This window comes from Trachinotus anak, unplaced genomic scaffold (assembly GCF_046630095.1).
Source record: "Trachinotus anak isolate AG129_WGS33_773 ecotype Australia unplaced genomic scaffold, CSIRO_AGI_Tana_v1 ptg000021l, whole genome shotgun sequence".
Classification (NCBI taxonomy): Eukaryota; Metazoa; Chordata; class Actinopteri; order Carangiformes; family Carangidae; genus Trachinotus; species Trachinotus anak.
The window spans coordinates 19,240,098-19,262,704 of record NW_027273872.1 but is presented as its reverse complement, the minus strand read 5'-3'; the positions used below and the strand labels follow the sequence as shown (position 1 = coordinate 19,262,704).

Here is a 22,607-nt window from a genome sequence, read left to right as displayed (position 1 = left end):
CCATGGATAATTGAATGTGTGTTTCCCTATGTCAAGGACCATAGTCTCTGGGGTAAGGGATAGATGTGGGGAGATGATGGAATTGGGAATTGGAGAGTGGGAGATGGAAGGATGACACAGAGGGAGGGAGTGTTTGATCCTGAAAGAAATTGGTAAAGACTTATAAGGGGTGTCTCATGAATAACACAAATCATAGCAGTTGTTAACATCTGAAGGGCTTTGTTGTGCAAGCCTTTTGCTTGGATTTGATCCTAAATAAGAAAAAATGAAATAAGAAGCATGTATGCAGAAAAAGATTTGTGTTACGAATGTTGTTTTGTTATTATCTTTTTGTGGACATGGTTTCAAGTAACAAGAGCACAGAATATTCCAAAATAAAAGTTTGATTAAAGTGTGTCCTTAAATCCAGCTTACATGCAACATTGTTAAGGACAACATTTAAAAATAAAAGCAGGGGCTGTCAAGATGCAATCAGTATGAATGTCTTGCTTTGTGCGTTTCACAGTGATGAAACGCACCCCTTACTGATACATAACTGCAGTTTGTGCTGACAGGAGTAGCATTAGTGAAGTAAGTGCCCCCATCTTCGAACATAGCAATCAAAAATATGTAAAAATGAAGTTGATTTGATACTGCAGCTTGATTTACAATGGAAATGACTTATTTAGAAGCTTCTGATTTAACATCTTTCAGGTAATGCCGCTGCCTGCAACACACAATTTAGCAACACCTTGACATATAGTGTATTCATAATAATGGAGGCCACTGTGCTCTTGCAAAGCTTAGATGCAGCAGAATTTTTTTTGTATCCTTCTACAGACCTGTGCCGCGACACAGCTCTGCAGGCAGTTTCTTCAACCTCATGGCTTGGTTTTTGCTCTAATTTGCATTGTCAGCTGTGAAACCTTATATAGACAGGTGTGTGTCTTTTCATATCATGTCAACTCAAATCAATTACCATAGGTGGATTCCATCAAGGTCTAGACACATCTCCTTGACTTAAATTAATGTGACATTTCAGTTTTACCTTTTAATAAGTTTTAAATTTGTCATTGAGTGTAGCTTGATGAAGGAAAAAAAAATCTGTTAAATGATTTTAGCATAACATGTGAAAAAGTAAAGGGGTCCGAATACTGCACTATACAATTTTTGAGTAACTTCCTTCTATTTGTCCTTCGTGTTGGTGCACTTGTTGCTAATTTATGGGGTCCTGACAGTGTCGATGTAGCAGATTGCTACAATTCCAATTAGATATTGGGGTCACAGGCACAAAGGTGTAGTCTACATCAAAACCTTGGGGATGGAGGTTCATTACGACTTACATTGTCTGCGATGGTGCGGCCCAGCTTGTCCATTCTTGATCCTGCTTCTGCAATTTTCTTGGCAGCACTGATGACATCAGACGTATTCTTCAGTGGCCCTTTCCCCCTGGTGAGAAAAAGCAGAAGGATCAGTCACTGTTTCTGATCTAATGCAGCCTCATTCAATATACAAAAACTACATCTCAGTCATGGAGCGGCTGTTTGTTTTGGAAGTGTGTTTTTTCGATTAGAGGCAAGTATGGATAGAGTAGCATGACTTATGGGAATAGTTTATGCAAACGTCACAGAAATACATGTGTACACTGATATACAGATGATTCCACACACACATAACATGAACATGCTCCATGCTGTTCAGTCAGAAGTGAGAATGTTTTATAAGCCATTAAGTGCAAAGAGGCAACCTTCACTCTCTGGGCTGTGACCAGAATGGGATCAAGGTGCTGTACTATCACAGTCTTTAGTGGCACCGTCACCCTTCTAACAAAATGGGGTATTAAACCCATTTTTCAGTAGTTTAGCATATGATGGACAAAATATATTCATCATGTGTTTTTAAGAAACCAGCAGCACAATCATACTCAGGAATTCTGGCGGAAACCCTGGTTCAAGAAGCCATTGTATTGTTCCTGTCAGTAGTACCATATGCTTCCTATCACAACAGAAATTCTCAGTTCAATCTATTTGGCCCCTTTTATTCAAGCAGCTTTGAGGGGTTTATTGGTAGGCTAAGAAGCAAATCAGACTGGTTTCATGACTGTTGGCTGAGAAATATTGTTTGCCCCCAAAAACTCTACACACACACCAGCTCCTCATTTTCATGGTCATTTTCATTCAGGTAAGGGATTAAGAAGGAGAGCCAAACATAAAAAGGGAGAATTGAAAGTAGAGACACCAGAATACGATTCAATTTAAAGGCACTGGTCATTGTCCTAACATAACACATCCATCCTTGACCCTTCTTGAGCCAAACAAAGGCAGTCCCAGCACAGGTCAGTTCAGCCCTGACCTGACCCACTGTAAAGCTTCTAAGCCATTTTCCATTTTTTTCAGCCCCCACAAGGGACTCTGGGACACAGTTGGCAAGAGGCATAAATTGGATTCAAAGCTGTTCTCTCCAGGCTAAAAAGTGAGCCATCCAACACAGAACAGATGGAATTTTGTGTTCTGTTCTCTCACTTCCTCTTCCCTCCCCTCCCATCTCCAACCCTTCCCCTCTCTTGCTCTGCCTCTACTGCTCTGCTGTAAAGCAAGTCAGGGTCCTAGTGGAAGAGGCCACGTGTCAGAGCACATACTGGAAGCTCTCTGGGGACAAGTAAACCCCTGGAGACAGAGCTGGAGGCACTGTGATGTGTTCTGGGAAAAAAATTCAGCAGAGTGTTTTTAATAGACGGTTGCTAGTATAACGCTGAAGTTTTCCCCAGTAAAAAAAAAAAAAAAAAAAAAAAAAACACATCACATCACAATGCTTAAATATAGCAACCAGTGATTTCTCCCTAACCACCATTTTTTTCCCCCTAAAAATATCCCTTCCTTTAGCCCTATGAAACGTCAGCATAGATGCTATATTTCTTTACCACTTCCAGCTCTGTCTAGGTGGCCACGTGATGATTAGGAAAAGCACAAAGAGCCCATGAACATAGACAGGAGAACTCCTGACAAGAAGACACTCTTGTAAGACTTTCATAGAGGATTTATACATGGAGAGGGGGCTGGGGACTTCAGGTCTGGTGACAGCTGCAGGACTCCAGATGGGTTTAAGCCACATTGGCTGGGCACTCCACAGCACAGAATGGTCTAAGACAGGTGGCTCCCAAATATGTTGCATGTTTCGAAGCCACACATGCCTTATTCATGAGAGCCACCGTACAGCCATAAGCGATGCAGGAGTCAACAAGAATCTCTCTCACTCTCTACAGATTTGTCAGGAGAGAGGTCCAGATCAATTACCTCATACAGCATTAACCTTGGCAGGGCTTTGTGCCAGCTCAAGGTTGAGGGGGCAATAATTTGGGCGTGGGCTGAATTAGCCAGCTTCTGACCTTCCATGCAATACTGCTGTATAGGAGAGTGAGGGCATAATATGAAGATATATATTCAGCCCAACAAACATCCATGTGTGTTCCCTCAGACGCGCACCAGGATAGACAGAGTGCAAACCAAGGTCTGAGTGTGAAAAATAACAACACAAAGTTGTGGCATTAGCCTGTAAATTGACAAACTCTCAGAGTAACTTCATTGTTAACACAGACAAGCTATTACCACATCTTTATTTTACAAACTACATTTCAAATGGCAGTAATCAACCATAGATAATATAAGGCACTCATCAAAAATTGATTCTGGCCAAATCACTCACATCACCGGGGTTAAAGACACTGGAGCTAGCAGAAACAGTTGTGTACCTCAGCAATATTACTCAACAATATTGTTTTTAAAGGTATTAAAAGTTGAGCTAAAAATCCTTTAGAATTCTATAGTCATACACATTTAATAAATACATTAATTTTAATAACAAATAAGTATCTTATGAACTGCCATCTTTCTTAGGTTTCTCAAATACAAATCCAGATGTAACCAGACCATGCATGTGAAAACCCCTGTAATAACGCACGTAAGATGAAGATGTTGCATGGCTGCAGTTGCTAGGTGACAGGGGTTAGTCATGGTGCATAACTTCTGATACACATTTAATTTGGAAAACCTTAGCTGTTGCTGACATCCAACAATGGAACTGCATTTCAAATTTAAAACATCTTGTTTTTCAAGCCGATTTAGACTGGCGGTTTGTTATTAAATCCTAGATGAAATATGCAGGGGATAAGAGGCTTGGGAGGTTTTTTTAAGTTCAAAATCCAGCCACTGCCTATAAAAATGTCCCTTCAGGCATCCAATAGAACACAGCATTTCTCCTCTTCCATCGCTCACATGTAAGCTACTGGGAAGTAGTCCACAGGTTATCATTCTCTTTTAATGAGTGAACCTTGTGATCTAGTGTTCATGATTGTTGGTTACAGGATGAGAAGTAAGCAGCTACATTTTAACAAAAATGACACCCAACGCTCAGCACTAACTGAACACTATTTTGATAGCGCAGCATGAACTGCCAAACTCTGCCCAAACATTCACATCTTGCATTCAGTGCTTGACATGTCAGTACTCAAACAGTGTTGAGGACCTATACTATATGTAGATACGGAGTGACACTCTGCAATGGTAGGAATGGAGAAAATCAGAAAATCGTCTGGTAAATGCAGTATTGAAAAAGCTTCAATGGGGAGTTTACCTTATTGGAGACTTTTATTTGTGAGCTTAATTAGTCATTTATTAGTTAAGGTTAGGGGCTCTGTGTGTGTGTGTGTGTGTGTGTGTGTGTGTGTGTGTGTGTGTGTGTGTGTGTGTGTGTGTGTGTGTGTGTGTGTGTGTATACATGCCATCTGATAAAAGAAAATCCATATATAGTCAAATCCTGGATGTGTTAATATTTTGAGCTCTGCCACAGCTTTCCAGTATTTTACTTTTTTGGCCAAGGAGACGGGATCTTTGAACCATTCAGAAGATGAAGGCAGAGTGGCAGCATTTCATCATCATTACGGACATGACTCAGAGTTAGGCACAAAATGTCCTCTGAGTAATTCATTTGAAAATTTAAAAAGACAGTCATACAAATATAGTCAGGCAGTTAAAATGTCCTCTCACATCCTCCACACACACAAACACATTCACACCGTGTGAGCTGGATGGTCACACAGAGATAAAAATGCTGTCCAACCATAATCAGAAAGTGTCAATATAACTGCATAGACCCAAACTGAAACACCATGTACACACATGAATCCACACTGAAGCATAGAAACTATGACTACTTCAAATGTTGTGCTCCGACATATGTGGTTCATGCTTATGTAGCCAGGGTTTTTTTCCCCCGTTATGCAAGATTACCGTATTAGTATATTATAAATTAAAAACTATAAAAAAATGTACAATCAATTGTGTCCTGTTGTGTTTCTTAAATGTTTACAAACAGTGCTTTTCCAAGATCAATAATCATTCAATAAGTGTAGGGCCTACCAATTAAATTGGGAGTGACAAGCCTTTGTTTTTATTCTGGTGGTGACACCATTTTTTTTTTACATTTGGATAATAACACCCATGTGATGTTGATTTAACTACATACATGTTTCATGTCTCCCAAGTAGTTAGTTATAATAGCTCTTCTGCAGAAATTGATGCTTGTGAAGTATGAAGCAAGTTTGTAAATTTTCAGTAAATATCCACAGCTTGTAAACACAAAATCTTTCAGATATGCACCGTTTTTAGTAGGGAAAGATTTTGAAGACATATATTCTAAGATTTTTTGTAATATTCCAGGATACATCATGACTCTGGATATTTTTTGTTTCAACCATTTCTCTACCATCTTTATTGTCTCAGCAAACCTCTGACAAGGGTGAATATTGCCACCCTGTAACAGCTCTGCATTTAAGATTTACAGTGTACACCCAGCTTTATTCATGAGGGGGAGATTTGACGCACTGCTTATGCTTGTGCATATTAAGATTAAGGAAGGATGGAAAAATAATCAAGAAGAAAATCCTACCTACAGTGCTGCTCAAGGAAAATGAAGAGCATTGATGCATGAATAGTAGTGTTAAACTGGGTGCATTGCATTGTGCAGATATGAGCAAATGCTGGGAAACAAATGTAGGCTTATTGGGTGATGTTGGGTGTATTTGACACAGGCTTAACTTAAACACGCATTCCGTCTTGAAGGCATTTTGCCTGAATTGCACAACTACTGGAATATTAATGTGAGGAGAGGTTAAGATGGCATATGCATATCTGCCCTGAGAATGAAGAAAGAGCTGCAAAGACTCAAAGACAAATACACAGACTACAAAGTTTGACTGACATCGATCATCAATCACAGGGATTATTTAAAATGTGCAGCCATACAACAAACCATTCATTCAGCAGATTCTGAACCCAGAAAATATCTACAATTACAAAATGGGCCATCATTTGCTTGGGAAAAAATTGGCTCTGAGTATGAGCCAAGCTGTTAGTCCAACTCACCTGGTGAAGTCTGTCATCTCCATCATGATCATGCACATCTGCTTAGCCAACACAATGATGTCATTGCCGCTGTCATCCCACTTGGATACCTCAGCATCCAGCTTGCTCTTCTCTTCCTGGAAGCTAGCCACCTGTTCTGCAATCTTCGCCTTCTGCTCCTGGGGCAACTGGGCCATGATAGCCTGAAGGGGGAATTATGGAAAGCATAGAAGGTTAGCACACTAGACCTCAACATACTGTTACTGAGGCCATTTCTTTGTCTCCAGGGCATTTTGTTTTACATCATCCCCTATGGTTTCCATGGATGCACAAGAGTTTTCTTGCCAGGCAAGCGCATGAACCACTATGGTATTCTAGTGTACTATACTACTGTGTTCCAAGTTTGATTTTTTTCATACATTCTTAATTTTTTTCACATGCTTGAATGATAGCTATAGTCTTTGGTCACTTTATTTGATACATCTATACAATCTAATGCAATCCTGCCATATTCTTCCCTTATGCATCTCACACTGTTCAGTTTTTAGTTAAACACTGCGGGAGGTGTTGCTCAAACTACATGTTTTTTATTACTGAGGTCTTGTCAATACCTCATCCACGTTCTAAATGGGCTGGGCAAAGCATTAGAAACATCTCCAAATATAATGCAGTCATCCAGTTCAGCGCTATTGCAAACTACCACCTCAGTAAAAAACAGAGTTAAATTAGTATCTCTGTTAATATCTCTAACAGTGTCAATCAAAACTGAAAATCATTTTCTTTGAAAAGGCAGAATTTCTAGCACTGCTGCTGTACTAGATTTTACAGGTGTATTTACCTAATAACATGGGAGCCTCTGAATGTATATTTATTTGGACTATAACTTGTTTTTTTAATTATTAGAGCTGAATTATGTTATCAAAATGCAGAAAAGGCAGGCTTATGTGACCTCCCTCGAAAAAATATTCTTTTACTGAAGTCAGTGCTTCTGGCCCCTGAAGATCAATAGAAGGTCATTTGCTTAGCGGTACTTTATATCATGTGCAAATGTGTTTAGCACCATTTCAATCCATCCTCTTAGGCTTCGGCTGTTTAAAGGGCAGTTTCCAAACAGGCAATCAGACATTCAATGAATGAGCTTGTGAGGCCGAAGTGGGTGGACACTTAAGAGCAGGAAATCGAATATCATCGCAAGAGCATCCATCCCATTACTGGTAAATAGGACTCTCTCTAGAGTCACCTAAGCTTTAGTAAAGCTGTCCAGGGAAGTGCAAAGATGAAAAACCACTATCTAATAAAACAGTCAGATAATCTTCAGTAAACAAAACAAACATCATGGAAATGTGCTGATGAATCACGCCACCATTTTTAAAATTTTAAATTAAATCAATACTGTACTCTATACTGTACTGTATTCTTTAAGGTAAGTGTGAGCCTAAAATGGACAGAAGGCGTTTGTCAAGGGGGTAAAGAAAACAACAGACACTACAGTTGCTTTCACACAAGTACTGCAACCCTGAACTCATCTAGACACAAACAGGAGGAGCTGTATGTGAGAATGCAAATTTCCAAATCAGTTGGATCATTCATAAAACGGACTTTGTCCAGCCAGCTCCTTGGGACTGTTCAATTGATCCAATGTGTAGAGCAGGTCATTTCTATTAAGCCACTGGCGCAAAACCAGCAGATAATACATCTGAGAGTGAAGAAGGGTCATTTACACAAAAATGCCAACAAAAATGTCTGACTGGAGAGACATGAGATTTGTAAACTTTGATTGGTAAGGGCTGACAATGAAATCATCAGACAAATTCAAGGAAGAGCAAGAGACGCGGTTCTTGTCCAGAGTTCATATGAGAAAACATGACAATGCTTCTCTATCAAGTTGATTACTGTGTAGAATAACCACTCAAGACAAAAGGACAGACAGAGCAGCAATCCAAGCACACAAGAGCTTAGATTCACAATTTATTTCACCTCTTCTATGAAGAGGACAAATGACAGAAGACTCATTATCTGCTGAGAGTCTTTTCAGGTAGCCTACTGAGTACTTGAAAAGTGACCAAAGCAGCTGGTTCAGACTAGGAATTGATATCTGAAAAAACAAATAATGCTAAAATATTAGAAGGGATGATATGCAAAAGATGAATTCATTGTGTTTACCCTCTTATGCCTTCTCAAAAGCCCTAAGTCCTGAAGCCTGGCACAGCATGGAATAGACAGAAGGAAGGAAGACATCATGGAAAGATCACCAGTCTACAGTATACCTCTGCCTGAAGACTTATTTAATCTTTAACTCACCTGACATGCAGGTCTTTGAATTATGGGTAGCATCTTTTTCACCACAACAAATGAGACCTTGTTGAACAATTTATAACTTTGTTGGGCCACATTTACCACTATGGTGGCACTGTGCATTACCCTTTAACAACAAGTATGAAGGTGGGGTGTTTTGAAAGAACAGCAGCAGAGGGGACTTAACATGAGCATACTGTTACTAAGGACCATAAACAAATCTGCACTGTAACAAATTCAACAATTACTATATGTTGTTATTTTCTAAAGGTATCAAACTGCTCTTTTGATTCAGTCTTCTAAAACATACCAAGTGATTATACTTTTCCTTTAACACCTTGTCAAACATGCCACCCTAATTATTGGTGTAAGTTGGATGGTAATATTCAACTCGATAATTGAAGCAAATAAGGCAAGCTTGGAAGTCAATATTTAACCATCTTCAAGTACACCTCTGTTCTGTAGGTGACCAGTGAATGCAATCTCCTATATCGAAAATATTAAGAATATAATCGTGCGCACTTTCAATATGTATATGTGTTTTTCTTTTGTAAATATTTCCCCTTTCTCACTGGGTATTATTGATTCCATTTAACAACTTAAGACCTTAGGGAATGGAGAGCAGACTCAGGAATGTTTAAATACAATGAGAAGCAATGTAGAACTTACCCGTGCACTCTGGCCAGCAATAAGCTGGTCATCCTCTGTCTGCACACTGGTCCTGCTGCGAACATCAAAGTCCTCGGTCTCAAAGTCAGAGTCATCCAACTCTTCTGGAGTCTGTAAAGGTACAACAAAGAAGGAGAAAGGAGCAAAGGAAGAGGAAAAGAGAAGACAAAGATCAAAAGGGTGGGGACAAGGAACAAGAGAAAGGGTAGAAAAGGAGAATGGGTTAAGAAAAAGCAGTTAATTGTGAATGAACATAAAATAATATTGGCATACTACAGCTTTTTGAACACTATTAAATAACCAACCTGCTTACTATCTATGGGAAATAACTTGGCGCTGCCAGCCAGGGCAGTGTCAGATAAATGTCTTCTTCCCCATAGCTTGGTACAGGAAACTGTAAACTCTAAATGAATTTGTAAATCAAGTGTAATGTGCTGCCTGTGCATTTTGAGAGGGAAAATGAAGGTACGAGCTGGTATGAAACATATTGGGAGCAAAACACTTCAGAGTTCCATCTGTCGCTGCTATCTGTAATATGGCGGGTGACACATGAGTAGTGTTCTTTTAGAGTGTTGCTACTTCATCTCTGTTTCTCCACCTCTTTCCTAGCATTGAATACACAACAAGCCACAAACAACTGTTCTTCCATAGATATTAATATTCAAAAGAATTCTATCCCAACAGGTCATGCTTACGGCAAAATACAATACTGACTGACAGGAAAATGTATTTGGTGGTGATATGGGCACAGAGAAGATGATGTGGACAGATAAAGGTGCATTATCACGCCTGTGCCGCTACTTGTGCTTATCCAGCTGTCTCAATACCTCCCTTCTGTAATGGATTTGGAGCCCTCACATCTAAAAATAGCTGAAGGTCTCTGAACAACCTTACACTGCTTTATGGAATGTAGAGATGCTCTTGTTCTCAAGGGAATAGGGGTATGGTTTCAGATACAAAGCTGCAGTGACTCATCGGCATCTCTTTCAACCCAGACAATGCTGTTCAGTGGGGCAGAGATATCACCTGCTGTGGCCTGTGCCACAGATAACCTGTGAATGTAGGAGGCTCAGAAATGATAGCTCATGGTGAGCACCCAATGGGAAATTACTTTAAAGAAGCAACAACAATAGCCTGCAGTTTAATAAAACAAGGGTTTTAAGGTAGTACTGCTTTCACAGTAAATTAAATGTTAATACTGTTTTTCATGCTGTGGCCAAACACATTAATCAATATTCAATTTTGTATTGTCCAACATCTCGTGTGTGTGTCTGAAAGGGGAAATGCTCAGTTTCACCTCTCTGTGGCATATTTGACCATAAGGTAATTGCCATTAAGGTAAGTGCGATAGTTAATGAAAGACAAGGAAAGAGTTAAAATTACAGTATCATGACAATGCTAGAAAGCAGACTTATCCCCTATTTTTGTCTGATGCTGTAGATATGGACAGGAGAGTCCACCAGTAAAATCCCCCATTGTTATTCCTTTGTGACATTTTGCTTATTGCCTCTGTGAGTATAGCTTTTTTTTTTTTTTTGAGGACAGAGCCGGCAAAATCACCTTGGGCTGTGACGCACTGCACAAATCATAAGGTAACGACAGCTGCCCCCTGTATCTTGCTTTCAGCAGCTCCCCGGATTTGACACGGTTTGATGTCTGGCGTATTCTGTGATGTGGCCGTAGGTGGGGAGAGGGTTTTACCCACCTGTCAAATATCCGAGGGATGTCCAACATAGACTGCCTGTGCACCACTTACAGAGGTTAAAGACTTGTCTATCTTAAGTAGCCCCAACCACACACTTGTCTGTTCTGATTTAAGAGTAGGCCACTGTGCAGCGCATGCATGTGAGGGTTTATAGAAAGATGCCTAGAGAGTGTGTGTGTGTGTTTGTGCGTGTGAGTGTGTGTGGACATGCCCTCTAGAGAAGTTGTGTCATAGTCCTCTCATGCTGATTTGCAATATTTCATATTTCTTTGGACTCAGAGTTCAACTAGTTTCACATGTGAACTGTTCAGCCAAACAACTGCTCCTTCTAGACAGAAATTAATGTACTTGATACATTTTTCTAATCTGATTACAGACTACAGAAATTAAGGGTAAATTTAAGGAAACTGCTATGTAGATGCTGCTGAAAATTCAATAACTATTTCCAGTTGAATAATGACCAGAAAAAACTTGTGATGATTACCTCTCACACCTGATCAAGAAATCCTGGCAAACCCAGGAGAGCTGAATCATTTTTCTTTTTTTTTTTTAAGATAATGGAGTTTGAGTCTGAATTGAGTCTCATCGCTATCTGCCGCTCTCAGTTAATGGCAAACTGAAGCTGATGGATTAATTATAAATAAGCACGATTTTTCATAAATCCTCCATTATTTTTACCACACATGCATACCTACACACACCCACCTTCCAGGTAGTGCTCAGTCGGCCCCACAGGCCCAGTGTTAAAAGCTTAATCAATCTGGATAACAAGAGTGGAGCTGGGGCAGATGGAAATTGAATGTAGTTCTCAGGCTCACAGTCCGACTAAATAATGCTAATTAAAACCTCCATCTTAAATCAATTGCTTATTATAATGCAAATACTGCATAATGGTCTCTCTCTCATTTGGTTTTTGTCTATGTCTGTGCAGCATTATTAATGAGAGCCCAGGCACAGTTTTGGAGCACTACTGTCAACACAAAATGTGCTGTCACGACTAATGATTCCAATTCTAAAGATTAAAGTGTTGAAAATAATGGAAGAGGACATAATACAACCAACTAGCACACTGTAACTCAATGTAGTAAATACAAAATTGGGTACTGTTACACATGAGAAGCAGTTTAACAAATCAACTTACTTCTTGATATATGAGAAATTAAATTTGGCAGTTTGAAGTAGTTAAGTAGTTATACCATAAAGATTTAAGAACTTTCCATTTCTCTTTAGAGCTGGAGTGGGTTTTGTTTTCAGCTCATTGTCAGTCAATTAGGTAACGCTTGAATGGTACCCAACTACCATCTGTCTCAGTTATAGTTCTATTCAAGCAAAGGCCATTAACCCACAGACAACTAAGGCTGCTGTTACACTAGATTGCAAGTCTGGTCAATTAGGTCAGCTCTTGCCTGAGACAAGTTAATCATTGGCTTCTAGGACCGCACGTATATACAGTTTCTCACATACTATTAAAAATAGCATCTGGTGCACAGACCAGTAGCCATATATATATAATTATGTTACACTATAATAACCAAGGAGTCTCACAATGTTGTGGATAAGACGACTTCTGTTGAAATGTTTTAAATTAAACCACATCAAATGAGTGCTGCCCATGGTTAATTTGTTGTATTCTTTACACAGGTGTGTGTTGCTTTCAGGGGTTGCAGCTCCTTAATGTGATCAAAGTTAAACCTTTCTATACATGTGAGAAATCCAGTAATGAAAGAGTATTATTTATGTGTGACAATTTGAACTCACTCCTGCTCTGGGGACAAAAAGGTACACAACACAACTTGCACTGTCAAGGTTTCATACAGATTAGGGAAGGGAATTAAGGAATTAAAGACAAATACTGATTTTCATACTGCAATGAGCTTAAAACCAAGTCTTATATCATTGTTGCACAAGTGAAAAAAAAAAAAAGCTGACTTACTCTGATCATGAGGACAGCCTTGCGAATGTCACGAATGCCATCATATACCAGACGGGATGCGTCAATGAACTCATTCTCATCCACAGGTTGTGAGGGGTTTGCACTCAAGGCCTCGACTGCAGACTCCACTTGCTCTGTGAACCGTGGCATGACTGAAGGAAGGTGAGATGAAGGGTGGCAGGGAGAATGGAAGAAGAAAAAAACATCAATGAAAATTCACAAAAACATAGAGAGCAGAGGTACATAAGTAAAGAGAGCACAGTGTGGAAGACAAACACCATTCACACATGATGAGTGAGGTATGTGTGATACAACATGATTTTTTTAATTGAATGCAGGCAGACTGACATGTTGCACAAACCCACTATCAGCCACCACAAACCAAAACAGAGTCAATGGCTTTGTGAAAGCATTAGTACTATTGTGAAAATTCACATCTCCTCCTGGTGTATGACATTCCTCCTAACACTGCAGGTTATATTATTATCAATGACCCCCTCTAAGACACTGGTATGGCCTAATTCTGTTCTGCTGGGGAAAAAAAATCTTTCTCTGCCAATGAAAACAGTTGCCTCAGATTAATTAATTAAAAAGTGCAGCGATTACGCTCGACTTTGACGGATGAAATGTTGCACCATTGATCTACTTACTCACTGCCTTATATGGTTTCAGGAAAAATATGTAACAAAATGCTGATGGGAATAGATCCCAGATTTGGCATAACAGAATTTTCCAATAGAAGGTCTCACAAGCTGTCCCAGAGGACATGTATTTTGCTTCACTGATGATATAATAACAGCTCCAGAGGGCTCTCCAGCCCATCTCCATTAATAGTATTTCAAATTCACTACTTAGGATTCAGCTGGGCCTTCGTGGTAGAGGCATGGATGTCAGGATGCAGATGTGGAGGGAGAGAGCAGCAAGAATAAGAAAAAAAAAGAGGATTTGGTTTTGTGCTTACAGACCATTTATAACCTGCAGGCTTCTGTATGAAAATTATGTTGAAAAGAAATGTGAAAATCTGGTCATATTGGGATTGTTACAGTCACAGTGATCACTTTCCTCAGCATATTACAGATGACTCTTTCAAATCATTCCAGACAGACAAAATGATACATGGTTCTACATGTCAAATGTACAGCTAATGAACTTTAGGGGCTGCAACCAACTTTTAGTGACATCATTTTTCTTAGCAAAGAGCTACTATCAAACCCAACACATTATACTGAGATCACAACCAAACATTGCATCACTTTATTGTTGACAGGACGTGAAAGAATCTGACAATAAGTCTCACAGCAGTATATGTCTCCAGAGCTCGTCACCCCTCACAGCCCAGGCAGAAATCCTGCTTAAACTACAACTACAACTGAACAGTGCCTGCTGTGCAGATTAGTAGTGTCAGTTGAGATGGAGGTGGTTGGATCTCACAATGTAGCATCTATAATAAATAGGGGAATGGCTGAAAACTGTCTTTTCTATGCCAGGGTTCTCGGTATATCTAAAGAAGGTTTGCCTCAAAAATTCCCCTAATATTCATGCTTGAAAAAAAATAAAGTGGACACCCATATCAAGATGGGTTAGATAATAGATGGGTACAGATAATTTGACACATGCTGAATACATAATAAGCAAAACACTCAGGGGTGGCGGATTGTCAATGTTCACCATGCCTGCATCACTGACAAAGACATACAAAGAAAATAAGATAAGAAAGAGGGAGGAATGTTTCTCTTTCTCATCACACTGCGCCAAAACATGGCATCTCTGTTGGGTCCACTGTATCCTGGTTTTATGTGAGTAATCCACCAATATGGACACATCAGCTGTTAACCAGAGAACATAGGTTCTCCCTTTTGAATGTATCCACTAACTGTGACTGCACATATGCAGATTGACAAAAAGGCACATGCATGCTACATTAGTTCAAAAGCTAGAGATGTAATCCTTGTGTTTCAAAGTCTAAGTTATGACAATTCTTTTTCAACAATAATTCATCAAATTATTATGTTCCTGTGGTACCTGTGTTAGTGAGCAGCTTGGTAGCCTCCAAGACCTTCTCTGTGTAGACTCCAGGTTCATAATTGTCCATTTCAGAAGTGACCACATGGACAACTCTGGCAGCTCGGCCTCGAATAGCTCCAGCAGTGCGATCCAAACCGTCAACATCTTTCTCCTGCAGAGCGATGACACACTTATTCACATCCTCCAGGATGTGGTTCTCTGGGGACATAGAATAATGCAGTTAGTAGTGTATATGTTTTATTAGTTAAACACTTTGCATGCCATCAGCCTGCACAGATGCAAATTTGTTTGTATGCAAGTTTAATTGGTATTTTCATTTATTTTATCCATGACTTTCTTTAATCCAAAGTGTACCATATTTATATGAGTAGCAATGAGAAGATACATATAGTCAGGAAATTGTCAGCCTTCATTCTGTGTTTGTAAAGGACTGAAATTAAGAGGGCCACTGGGAGGCTCAAGTGTAGGATGGGGAGGGCTAATGACAAATTCTCAGATTGCTTATTAATGGGGAGCCTGTAAAATGCAAATGTCCACTGTGTAAATTACAGTCTGTCCTTGGCTGGAGGTGAGAGAAGTCACTCTGCTCAATGCTTAATGAGAACTCTTTAAGGGTATGCCTGACAAACCATTTGTGTGCTTTAACACACGTGACAGGATGTCAATTTCAGATGTAGTTCTGCTGATGCTTCAGTGCTTTCCTCTGTGGGGCCCTATCAGCTTTGGTATGTATGGCTCCCATCAGAAAAGACTAATTCTACAGATCCTTTACAGCTGTTTTAACTCCGCTTAAGGAATGCCTTAAATGCTTTGCGCAAATATAGGTCAATTCTAACTAAAGGTCCTACCTACCAATAAACACTGCACTGTCTGTTTTCACATTTTAAAACCTTACAAATCCTGATCATCCCAACAGTTCAACACATTTTGTCTCTTCATGGCAGTGACATGCAAATGAATACCACTTACCAGACACACAAAGGAAGTCATCAATGGATGTTATATCATCAACAGCATCAGTGAGAACGCGGACCTGCTTCTCCCACTGCTCTTTGAACAAATCCATATTGTCCTGGGCCACTTTACTGTTGGGCTTGGCAGCAAGGGCTAACGCTGCATTAATCACCTGTAATCACCCAATTATAGCCATTAAAGCTCCATTACAGCATAGCCCTCAGCCACAACATTTGCATAGGTTGATTGCATGAAGCCCCCCACTCTCCCACCTCAGTGTTGGGACTGCAGCATGAAGCCAATTCATTCCTGGCAGTGATTATAGACACAGGGTGTTTTGAAGGATTGAATGAAATAAAACTAATAGCTGCTTGTTTTTGAGGAAGAAACATCTGTGGGTATCAAAGCTCAGGATGAATGGGAGTCATTAGATGAGATTAAAAAGAGCAGTAGCAGAAAAGTGGAGAGAGCTGGCACAGCTCAGAGGTACAGATGAAGGACTGGTAGTTAGCATGGTAAAAGGTATGAAAGATGGGCTCAATGGTGGACACATGGAGAGCAAGACTTAAGGTATTGATGTTTTTTTTTTTGCTCTACCTGACTCCTCTAAATCTGCTCCGTAGTATGTATGAAATTAAAACTAGGTAACTGAAAAACATTTGTAGCAAAAAAAATTTATTTATATTATCTGTGAATGTAAAATAGGGGGTAGTAACTGAAGGTAATAACAAAAGCCACCATGTCTATAAACTATTTTATATATTTTTATATTAGCAACTCTAGTGCCAATATTAAAAGACAATGTAGCAGAGTTATAGAGGTGCACAATCAATGAACTGGGTAGAAGTTGAAGGCAAAACTGCCAAGGTACCTGTGGGCAGAGAGCTTCCAGTTGATTTGCTGCCATGCGGACCAGCTTCACTCCCTCCTCATTGTTGGAGATGGAGCATGCCAGGTTGGCCACCTAAGCAGAAAAAAAAAACCACACACACAAATCTACTTTTAGCCACAGAGAGGGACTCTGACATAGAATTATTCTGAGAAAAACAAAGAGAGCAATACATAGATATATAATTAAACTTAGATAAGTTCATTATGGGAGCCTCGTCTAGAGATTCTTCTCTATCAAAAATGGAGCAGCTCTACAACATAACTAATCCCTGTGGAGTACAAACCCACTGCTGAGGATTAATTTATAAAGCTGCTAAAATGATACAATATGATGCCACAGAGGGGAAAAAGGGAGAAGTAGGAGGGAAAACAAAAGCTAGGCTGTTGAATGAATAGATAAAATAAAAGTTTTGTATTTGTTTCCCAAAAAAAATAGTTAATTTCTCAAAATGCAAATGTAAGTTGTAGCTGGTAACTCAAAGACTGGGTTATTCTCAGCAAATAAATCAAAAGGATGCCAGATTGCCATTACACTCCTGGAATCAGAGAGGAAAATATTCCTGACACTTTCAAAAACCGAGCAGGCAAGTGAGAGCTGGAGTGCTGAGGCAAGCAAGTCTTGCTTTGTGGCTGTCAACATTTATGGTTTGTGAGTATATGTGAGGATATTTTCATGTACTGACCAACAAATCAAGCTCTCCCACAATTACTTCCAAATATTCCTGCATCTCCAAGAGTAACATTATGCTTCTACTCATATTTAGAAAAATTTAGGTCAGATTCTCTGAAGATTCCTATTGGTCGGTTGGGATGTGCTGGCAACAATGCTGAAACAGAATGCCTGGGATATGAGGAACTGTGCCAAAGTGGGATTATCCAATAGACATAAAATGTGCTGAAACATAATCAATTACAAAGGCAAAAACCAACTGCTGATTGCACTATAGCAGGAACAAGGAATGAAAGGTTTAAAAAAAACAAAACAAAAAAAAGTGAGCCTTATTTTTGTAGTTGCAGTTATCAATCTGTTCATTATATACTGAGATCTGGGTCACACAGTACTGTAAGCAGTGAGAATCTCATATGTTGTAAACAAATCCCTAGTTTTACCATGAATTCTAAAATTGCAACAGAACTGTCAGTTATGATTACACACTGCATTTAAGCACTACATGCATTCACAGCTATATAAGTCAGATTGGGCAAAGCAAAAAAAAAAATCAGATGAATGTTTGTAACAGATAGCTTGGGTAGTAATCTTAATATTTGTAATTATTTTCTCTTCAAAATAAGATGGATACAAATACAAATTTTTATTCAGCTTGTGTGATCCACTGATTGCTCATGTTTGCCCTTCTGAACTCTGCCGAGTTCAAGGGTCTTAAGATTTAAGCTGGTAGATAAAATGCTCCTATAAAAGCACAGAAATGTGGGGCAAATCTATGTAAATAAGACTGGTTGTTTAAAAAAAAAATCCTTTAAAGCATTGGTGGTGGAATGCCTCACTGGCTGCAAGAGTGGCAGAGTGAATGAGAGTGTGAAGGATCCTCTCCTCCTCAATTCTACAAGATTTTTGCTTGTAGAATTCTACAATTGTGCTGATGAGAAGTGCTTGCTCTAGTGTGCTGGTGATGCACTGAAACACTGATAAACACATATCCCACATCACTACGCAAACAATTGCAGGGACCACAGCAACCCCAGAGGAGGGGTGGGAGAATGGGTACATAAAGAAAAACTGGCACTTTGAGAGACCTGTGTTTTTGCTTTCATGATCTTTCACATGAGGTTTCCTCTTACTCTCACCGCGATACCGCTGGGACAGCAGCCATTTCAGAATAAAGGAACTGTGGAGGAAGCCAAATAAGAAAATCCTTCCCTCAAGTCAACTAACATCACTCCACTTGCCACGCTGTGTTATACCATTTAAAGTGTCAGGGGAGTCAGAGTCTAAGGCTACGTTATACAAACCTACACTTGTCAAAGGATATGCATTTTATTCAGTGACAATGAACATGTCAAATCACTCAGCAGTAATTTAATTGTGCTATCTGTGTAGATACACAAAAAGTTATCCTTATGGCCACATCACAGTGTACTATTTTTGCCGTACCATCTCTATAAGTACAATTCAGTGCACATTGGCTTAGCACAAATGTTGTGTGCAACTATGTATTATGTGATGTACATTATACAGATTTAAATAGATGAGATGACAAACACGGCTTGTTGTGATCAGAAACTACTGTCTCATTATTCCAAATTTATGCACTAACAAGCACATTCAATGAATCACACTGTGTCTCTCATATCATGCAAAATAATTTGTTTTCTTCTTTATAAAAATACTTAAATGCTTCAAAAATGCAGACAGAAAACTAAAGAAGTACAGCCAGACAGGAGTAGATGCCTGCTCGTAAATATTTCCCCTTGGATGCCAGGAAGGGAAGGAGGACAGGAGGAGAGGAGGGGAAAGGAGGAGAATTCGTTTTGGAAGCTAAATACTTTATGCAATGTCATCATTGTACTGAATAAAATCACAGGGAAAAATGTATGGCTGTATTTCGTAGTAGCTCTCTTAGTAAAAGCTTCAAAACTTGATAAAAAGTCAGTTATGCTTAAAAATGTCATGTTGTTTCATAGATGTACACTTCTGTGTGAAAATGTATTAAAAAGCCCAGTTTAATTACACACACCAAAAAAAAAAAAAAAAAAAAAAAAAAAAAAAAAAAAATCTAGATTGGGGTTCTCCCAGTAAATTTGGGTTCCAACTGCTGATTACATTATTCCATTGGATCAGTGGTCACACCCCAATGGAGGCATATTTTTATCTCTCGTCATGTTGAAAATATCTATGACTATGACTTTTCACTCAAAAATTCATAATCAAAGCCACATTTTCCCTCAAAACAAACATCAACGAATCAAAATTACATAATCTATCAGCCTATCTAATGTCACTACCATCCCTTTGATTGGTTGAGAGCCTCAAAGTTTGGGGCACGTAAATTTTGAATTCATTTCTTCATTTCCACCATTCTTCAGCTGTCAACCTTAACATTTCATCTTCTAATTAGGATCAACAGACATGTATTTTTTGTCATAAGAAATTAATTCAAATGGATTTACAGTATCTGATGAGCACATTACAGATTGGTGTTTATTCAGCTGCCTTTCCAGTTTACTTTCTCACTCTGCTAACTCATTGCGGAAATCTCCACAGTGTCCTGAGCACACTGGGACCTTTAAGAAGATGGCCTTGAGGTAAAAACACTAAGCTCAGTCTATTTTTTCCCCTGCTCTTAAGATGATGAATTTCACTGCTTAAAGTGCCTGCAAATGTGGGAAAACCATTAAACCACTAGATTTGGCCACAAATGCCAATATCAACACTTATTGCCATAGCTTTCTTTCCAATGTGACTAAATTTCAAAAAAGCTGAATAAAATCGGAGGTAAAGCAAGAAGATTATGACCCGCCAAAAGCAAAGAGCTCCAGTGTCTGTTGCCAGGTAAAATCAGATACGAAAAGCATTTTATCAACATACAATTTCAGGCTGTTGTTTGACAGCTTTCACAAAGGTTATCAGCAAGACTTCAAAGCTTCAAGTAAATGAAACCCATACAGTGAAGCCTCTAATTTAGCTTTATTTTATCATATACACACTAGGTTTCAAAAGAATGATGTTCTGATAAATAAGCATGAGAAGGGGCCTACAAATGAATGTGGGTCAGTCATAGTGTTGCTTTCATACAAATGTGTGTGAACTAATGGACCATTTGCCTTTGGGCAGCCTACACTTGAACAACTCATGACGTCATACAGAGCCTGAGATGGGCGGCACTTTGCTGTTCCTACCTCTGAACATAGAACATATCACATTTACAACATATTCACTGGTTTATTTAATAAGTAACCAAACATTTTGTTACTTCCCACACTCGACCTTGCAACACCACTCATTTACATCTGTAGTGTTTGGCAGAAGTTCTGTTCTTGAGCAACTTATAGTACTGTTCAATACCCACTTTGCACAATGCATTTACTGAGAAATGTCAACCAGTTTCAGTCAGAGGTAAAAGCCAAGAGTCCTATTGTGACTTACCTATTGCTCAGCTGCCTGCATTAATGTTGAACTGCACTGCAGTAATATTTTCCATTAGAGATGCATCAGTCGATCAGCCGGCAATTAGAAAAGGCTGGCTTTCAGCTTTATAGAGTATGACTGGCTGATCAATCTCAGATATCAAATCTACACACGTGCCACACAATGGTTCACATTTCCAGCAGATCAGCACAGATACAGCTTCACACACACACACACACACACACACACACACACACACACACACACACACACACATAATGCATTCCCTAGCCCCTTACCCTAACCTTAACCATCACAACTGAGTGCCTAACCCTGACCCTAACCTAAATCTAATTCTAACCATAACTCTAAAACCAAGTCTTAACCCTCAAAATGTGATTTTAAGGTGTCTCAAAAAGTGAGGACTGGCCAAAATGTCCTCACTCTGTTAGTAAAATACTTTTTTTGGTTCTTACTATGTAGCAAGTACAAGTACACACACACACACACACACACGTTGATGCCTAAGTTCTTCACTGTGAGTGAAGAACACACAAAGCTCACAATTTGTAATACTTATAAGGTCAAAGTAAGCCAGGGAGGAACAACCAAGAAAATATGCGGAACAACAAACTAAATCAAACATCATCACCTCACTGAACATCTCCGATTTCAAATATCTAGCAAAGGCAATGTGGCTAAAACAAGTGCCACACCAATTACCTCACCTTTGCATGATGGCTACCTCGCTGAACTGTTGCTGTAGCTCGCACGCATGTGTGTCCACACCGCCAGTTGCTGCTGTGCCTTGGATAATGGCCGTCAATAATAAAACTGACAGAGTTGCAATTGGTGCACCTCTATTTTTGATGAAAAATGATACAGTGCTTTACTGTTAACTTAAAATGATAAAATGCAACATTGGCTGCTCATAAAAGATTGCAATTCATAGCCATAATGAATACATTATGGCATCCAACCTCGGTATATTTCATTACAAACAATAAATAAAATCTAATTTGGAAGTACTATATCAGCTCCTTAACTGTAACTGACTAATGTGGAACTGAAACCCTAAAATGGTTTTTAGAAAAGAGACTATGCATTCGTCAGTTTACTAATAACATCCTCACAACGCTCAACTCACACAGACACATCTCTGCCTCAGTTTACAACAGCGAGACTGAATCAGCGCCTGGCTGTGATCTGCTCCTGCCTTTACATTTCCTTTGGATGCAATCATGTTTCCTCTAGGATTCATTCAGCCTCTGAGCATACCTTAACATTAATTCAGTTGTCTACATTCATGTCCTTTCTTGTGTGTGTATTATCTTGAAATTTTATTCGAATGTGTTTATGAATTTCATATATATTTTAGTGGTGCCTTAATGTGATTTGACTGTGCCACAAACAATTTTTATCCAAGAGAAACAAATGTTTTCAAGTAAAAAACAAAAAAAACCAAAAAAAACCAAAAACATTCCCAGATCCCTGGAGGGTTTTTTTTTTTTTCAACTTTCTGCATTACGTGATTTCACCACACACAACTGTGTGGTAGCACTACTTGCAGTTCATTTTTCCTTCAGTTTTATTGTTGACATTTTAATTGGTGTATCGAGGACAGTTTGTTCTGTCACTGTGTGGACACACAAAACTGCCTCTATCAGTGCT

The 22,607-nt window shown here is 39.2% G+C and overlaps 1 protein-coding gene across 1 annotated transcript in view; it reads right to left on the bottom strand.

Moving 5' to 3' along the window:
* Positions 1 to 22,607, bottom strand: part of ctnna1 (catenin (cadherin-associated protein), alpha 1) — a 76,391-nt gene that overhangs the window by 11,972 nt on the left and 41,812 nt on the right. The window contains exons 10-16 of the mRNA XM_071458612.1: positions 16,830 to 16,922; positions 15,974 to 16,130; positions 15,002 to 15,202; positions 12,980 to 13,131; positions 9,342 to 9,452; positions 6,399 to 6,580; positions 1,323 to 1,428 (exon numbers count right to left, since the gene is read on the bottom strand). Coding sequence (XP_071314713.1) covers positions 1,323 to 1,428; positions 6,399 to 6,580; positions 9,342 to 9,452; positions 12,980 to 13,131; positions 15,002 to 15,202; positions 15,974 to 16,130; positions 16,830 to 16,922 — 1,002 coding nt within the window. The remainder of the gene's footprint in view (positions 1 to 1,322; positions 1,429 to 6,398; positions 6,581 to 9,341; positions 9,453 to 12,979; positions 13,132 to 15,001; positions 15,203 to 15,973; positions 16,131 to 16,829; positions 16,923 to 22,607) is intronic.